General features: G+C 27.6%; 1 protein-coding gene across 1 annotated transcript; it reads left to right on the forward strand.

Moving 5' to 3' along the window:
- Positions 1–1,654: 1,654 nt before the first annotated feature.
- On the forward strand, positions 1,655–6,116 carry s100b (S100 calcium binding protein, beta (neural)). Its single transcript, XM_051095273.1, has 3 exons — positions 1,655–1,745; positions 2,000–2,165; positions 5,064–6,116. Exons 2-3 carry the CDS (start codon positions 2,028–2,030, stop codon positions 5,211–5,213), a joined length of 288 nt encoding a protein of 95 aa, XP_050951230.1. The 5' UTR covers positions 1,655–1,745; positions 2,000–2,027; the 3' UTR covers positions 5,214–6,116.
- Positions 6,117–6,322: the final 206 nt, after the last annotated feature.

Raw genomic sequence — 6,322 nt, forward strand, 5'->3', positions numbered from 1 at the left:
GTGTTATAATGCAAAGAAATGACAAAAAATTAGATTTAGTTTCTTATCAAATTTAGATTAAAAAGAAACGTAAAAATAAATAAACAAATAAATAGTAATGATAATAATAATAATAATTATTATTATTCAAACAGGCAATGATTATATATCATCATCATCATTGTTATTATTATTATTATTATATACCCATTTCCTGTTTGAAGAGAAAGAATGTTGTTGTTGTTGTTGTTACAACAACAACAATAATAATAATAACAATAACAATAATAATAATGTTATTATTATTATTATTATTATTATTATTATTGTTATTATTATTATTATTATTATTATTACTACTACATGACCATTGCCTGTTTGTATAGAAAGAAAAAAATTAAAAGCAATTATTATTATTATTATTATTCAAACAGGCAGTATATAATAAAAATTATTATTATTATTATTATTATTATTATTGTTATTATTATTATTATATACCCATTGCATGTTAGAATAGAAAGAGAAAAATAAGAAGTGATCATTATTGTCGTTGTTGTTATTATTATTATTATTAAAACAGGAAATACTTATATAATAATAATAATAATAATAACAACAACAACAATGACAACAACAACAACAACAACAACAATAATAATAATAATAATAATAATAATCACAACATTGTTATTATTATTACTATACTTATTATATATCATCTGTCTGTTTGAATAGGAAGAAGAAATTTTAAAACATTATTAATATTAATATTAATATTAATATTAATATTAATATTAATATTAATATTAATATTAATCAAACAGCCCATATCTTCTTTATGGTAACAAACATAAAAAATGATTCTGTAAAAACATTTTTTCAAATGTATTAGATTAAAGTTTTCGAAAATGTTGTTTACAGATAAATATTCAATTCATTCATACAATGAATATGTGTATGTGCATGTGTGCGTGTGCGTGTTTGTCTCGGTGTCAAAGCTGTTTAATAGTCCAGTGGTGTTTTGGACACACGTCTGGCCAATTCTATAACAGAAAAGAATCGGCTGATTAACATGCCACACCACTCACTTCCTCTCAAACACACTATTGTCGTCCTCCGAGATGCCTGACAACAAAACACTTGTGTGCGCTTATGGGCAACAGAACTTCCAAGAAAGATCAAAAGGAAAACAGAAAGGAAAAAAGTAGGGAACATATATCCTTATGGCCTACAACAAGAGGACGAGACGGCCAATGTATAGAAACAGGAGACTGGCTTTGATTCATTGAAAAAAGACAAACAGGATCATGCAGTTTTAAAGAAACATAAAAAAGGCCTGTTTAAACAATAAACATACTTGGTATCAAGTTTTCAAAACCCAATAACAATCAAAAATGACCAGTTTTAACAAAAGAAAAACGAACTTTGTTTAATTTTCTGACAAATTTTACATGTAAATGTAATAATAATTTTTGAACGTTGGCAAAGGCATTATTTGTGTAAAGAATCAACATTTTTAAGCGTATTTACTTTTAAAAATGTAATCACACAAGAGTTACACTGTGTGTGTGTGTTCATATTCATATGTATCTAACTCAGAATGTGTGTGTAGTGGAGTGAGAACAAAGCCAGAAGCTCATTGGTCAGTTGTGGTGATTGACAGGTCAGAATCTCCAAGCTACAGGCCCCTCCGTTTCAGACCTATAAATGGACTCCCATCTCATTCTGCTCTGAATCGCCTCATTCTGACAAACTCTGTGCTGGTAAGTCTAGTAAGTTTTTATCATTGCAATGTTTTACAGCTTATTTTGCTCCAAGCGTTTCAAACTGCAGATGAAATTGCACAACTAACTACATAATGACTAGAAATGTGTTTGCGAAAGACAGAAAGAAAGTTAATGGTCCATAAAATTGCTTCAACACTTAAACTTTTACAGTCGTTTGAGGGAAAAGTTAAACAGCCTGAAATTGCTTTCAAACATTTTCAAATTTTTAGTGCTTATTGTAATTATTCCAGAAAACGTCGAACGCTACACCACATTAAGATGTCAGACTTAGAGAACTGCCTGGGAACCATCATTGAGGTCTTCCACAAATACTCGTCGAAGGAAGGCGACAAGTACAAATTAAAAAAGACCGAACTCAAGGAGCTGCTCACAAATGAATTTCCGACTCTTACCGAGGTAATTAGACTTCAAACTTTAATTAAACTTTTCTTTTACTCTACACTTTGGCTTGAGATTTAAAGAATGTTTAGTTTTCAATCAAGGCTTTATGACAGAACTGAGTTTTTCTGTCAAAAATTTGATTAAAGTATTTTTAAAGGTAAGCGAAGTTTTACGTTTTTTCTTTTCCAAGTTTTAGCAAGGTAATTAAACTTAAAACTTTCTTTTTTTACTCTACACTTCATCTTGAAATTTAAAGAATATTTGATTTACAGTCAAGACTTTGTCAATTTTTTAAATTAAATATTTTTAATGCTAAGTGAATCAGCTATTTTCATATTTAACTTTTTTTTTTTTTTTTTTTTTTTCCAACTCTTACCAAGATATATAAAGCACAAACTTTTTTTCCCACTTCACTTTGTCTTGAAATTTAAAGAATATTTGACTTACGGTCAAGGCTTTATGTTAAAATTTAGTTTTTGTGTTAAAAATGTACAGTTGCATATTTTTAATGCTAAGAGAATTAGTTATTTTACTGTTTTTTAAGCTTTTTCTTTTCCGACTCTTACTGAGTTAATCAATTTTTTTTTTTTTTTTACTCTACACTTTATCTTGAAATTTAAAGAATTTTTGATTTACAGCCAAGACTTTATTTTAGAATTGAGTTTTTGTCAATTTTTTTTTAAATTAAATATTTTTTAATGCTAAGTGAATCAGCTATTTTCATATTGAATTTTTTTATTTTCCAACTCTTACCAAGATATATAAAGCACAAACTTTTTTCCCCACTTCACTTTGTCTTGAAATTTAAAGAATATTTGACTTACAGTCAAGGCTTTATGTTAAAATTTAGTTTTTGTGTTAAGAATGTACAGTTGCATATTTTTAATGCTAAGCAAATTTGCTATTTTATTGTTTTTAAGCTTTTTCTTTTCCGACTCTTACTGAGTTAATTAAACTTTTTTTTCTACTCTACACTTTATCTTGAAATTTAAAGAATATTTGATTTACAGTCAAGACTTTGTTAGAACTGAGTTTTTGTCAATTTTTTTAAATTAAATATTTTTAATGCTAAGTGAATCAGCTATTTTCATATTTAAATTTTTTATTTTCCAACTCTTACCACAATAAATAAAGCACAAACTTTTTTTTACCACTTCACTTTGTCTTGAAATGTGAAGAATATTTGACTTACAGTCAAGGCTTTATGTTAAAATTGAATTTTTGTGTTACAAATGTACAGTTGCATATTTTTAATGTTACGCAAATTAGCTATTTTACTGTTTACTTTTCCGACTCTTACTGAGTTAGTTTTTTTTTGCTCTACACTTTGTCTTGACATTTAAAGAATGTTTACTTTACAAACAAGGCTTTATGTCACAAGTTTTTGTGTAAAAATTTTTTGATTAAATAGTTTTAATGCTAAGCAAATTAGCTGTTTTCATATTTAAGTTTTTTTTTTTTTTTTTTTTTTTTTTTTTTTTTTTTTAATTTTCCAACTCTTTCCTAGATAAATAAAGCACAAACTTTTTTTTATTTTTTTAATTTTTTTTTTTTACACTACACTTTGTCTTGAAATTTAAAGAATATTTAATTTACAGTCAAGGGTTTATGTTAGAATTGAGTTTTTGTGTTAAAAATGTTCAGTTGCGTATTTTTAATGCTAAGCGAATTAGCTATTTTACTGTTTCTTAAGCTTTTTCTTTTCCGACTCTTACTGACTTAAACTGTTTTTTTTTTTTGCTCTACACTTTGTCTTGAAATTTTCCAATAAGGCATTTTTAATACAAAGCGAATTACTAATTTTAATTAACTCATAGCAAAGTAATTAATCTTTAAATCTTTTAATCTATTTAAAAATTGTCTTGAAATTTAAATAATGTTTACTTTACAATCAAGGCGCTATGTCAAAATTAAGTTTTTGTGTCAAAAATGTTTGATTATATTTTTAAATGATAAGCGAATTTTTGTATTTCTAAAGCTTTTTCTTTCCCGACTTTTACCAAAGTAATTAAATTGCAGACTTTTTTACTCTAGACTTTGTCTTGAAATTTAAAGAATATTTGATTTACTGTCAAGACTTTGTCAGAATTCAGTTTTTGTGTCAAAAATATGATTACAAATTTTTAATGCTAATCGAATTAACTATTTTCTTACTTAAGATTTTCTTTTCCAACTCTTACCAAAGCAATTGAACTTCAACCTTTTTTTCTATACACTTTGTCTTGAAATGTATAGAATATTCGTTTACAGTCAAGACTTCATATAAGAATTAAGTTTTTGTGTCTAAAATGTCTAATTATTTTTAATGCTAAGCAAATGACCTATTTTTCTATTTCTTCAGCTTATTCTTTTCTGACTCTTACCGAGTTATTTAAACTTTAGACTGTTTTTTTACTCTACACTTCATCTTGAAATTTAAAGAATATTTGATTTACAGTCAAGACTTCATGTGAGAATTGAGTTTTTGTGTCAAAAATGTCCGATTAAATATTTCTGATGCTAAGCGAATTAGCTTTTTATTTTCCGACACTTACCAAGGAAATTAAGCTTCAAACTTCTTTTTTGCTCTTCACTTTGTCTTGAAGTTTAAAGAAAGTTTGATTTACAGTTAAGTCTTTATTTTAGAATTAAGTTTTTGTGTCAAAAATTAACAATTAAATATTTTTCATGCTAAGTGAATTAGCCATTTTTGTATTTCTTAAGCTTTTTCTTTTCAACTCTTACTAAAGTAAACCTCAAACTTCTTTTTTAATCTACACTTTGCCGTGAAATTTAAAGAATGTTTGATTTGCAATCAAGGCTTTATGTCAGCATTGAGTTCGTGTGTCAGAAATTTATGATAAAATATTTTTCATGCAAAGCGAGTTAGCTATTTTCCCATTTCTTACGTTTTTTTCTTTTTTTCTCACTCAGCATGTGAAAGATCAAGCAACAATGGACAGTCTGATGGAAAGCTTGGACACCGATGGTGACTCGGAGTGTGATTTTCAGGAGTTCATGACCTTCATCACCATGGTTACCATTTGTTGCCATGAGTTTTTCGAACACCACGAAGACGAATGAGTCGAATTAAAAAAAAAAAAAAAATAGAAAAAGAGTTCAGTTTTCATAGTTTAATAAGTCACAATACATTCTTCTACATACTTCTCTTAAAATTTGCTTTTTTCTTTATCATATCATATTAGGATTGTTGTTTTGTTTGGACAGAATGTACATGCAGCTTGTACGACAGTTTGTTTGGCTTATTTTGCTAGACTCAAAACCACTTCATAATTTATTACAAAGCATGTTTCTATTATTTTGCCTAGGCATTTTTTTCTCTCCAAGACATCCCCATCATAAATCTCATCGAGTAAAATGCGGACCAGGTGTTGCGTTCTTGCCATTTCAATTCCAGGCTGATTGTGAAATGTTTTTTCTGATTAGCTTCAGACTATTAGGCTGCTATTGACTTACGTCGGATTGTTCCGGGGGCCTGAGACAAATCATACTGTGCTTTAAAAAGACCCACCAAAGCGAATTATTATTTTGAAAACATCTAATATGATGTTTACAACCATCCAAAAATCCCATATGTTATTAGATGCATGAAAACTTATGTTTTTCATGTATTAAATGTCCAGAAAACTTACTAGCATTTTTTTTTTTTTTGATAGTACAGGAATTGTGTTTTCCCTTTGTAACCTAAGCTAACAGTCAATGTCAAAACATCAGGCTTAATTCATGAAACATGGAATTTTTCTGTGTAAATTGTACCTAAATCTACTAAATCTGCAAATTATTAAACTGAATACGACAATTTGCATAAGAATGTATTATGAACAATTTACACAAATTTGTGTAACAAGGCCCAACAATGAAAGTTTACTTACAAAGTTCAACAAAACATGAATGAGTTTCAGAAGCCAAACTGTTAGAATTATGGAATGAAAACTAGTGAAATAAAATTGTGAACAGATGATTCAAGTAATGTGTGAATTTTTGAAACACTGACTGCATTATCATCTATCTATCTATCTATCTATCTATCTATCTATCTATCTACAGTGGGTACGGAAAGTATTCAGACCCCCTTAAATTTTTCACTCTTTGTTATATTGCAGCCATTTGCTAAAATCATTTAAATTCATTTTTTTTCCTCATGAATGTACACACAGCACCCCATATTGACA

This window comes from Labeo rohita, chromosome 22 (assembly GCF_022985175.1).
Source record: "Labeo rohita strain BAU-BD-2019 chromosome 22, IGBB_LRoh.1.0, whole genome shotgun sequence".
Taxonomy (NCBI): domain Eukaryota; kingdom Metazoa; phylum Chordata; class Actinopteri; order Cypriniformes; family Cyprinidae; genus Labeo; species Labeo rohita.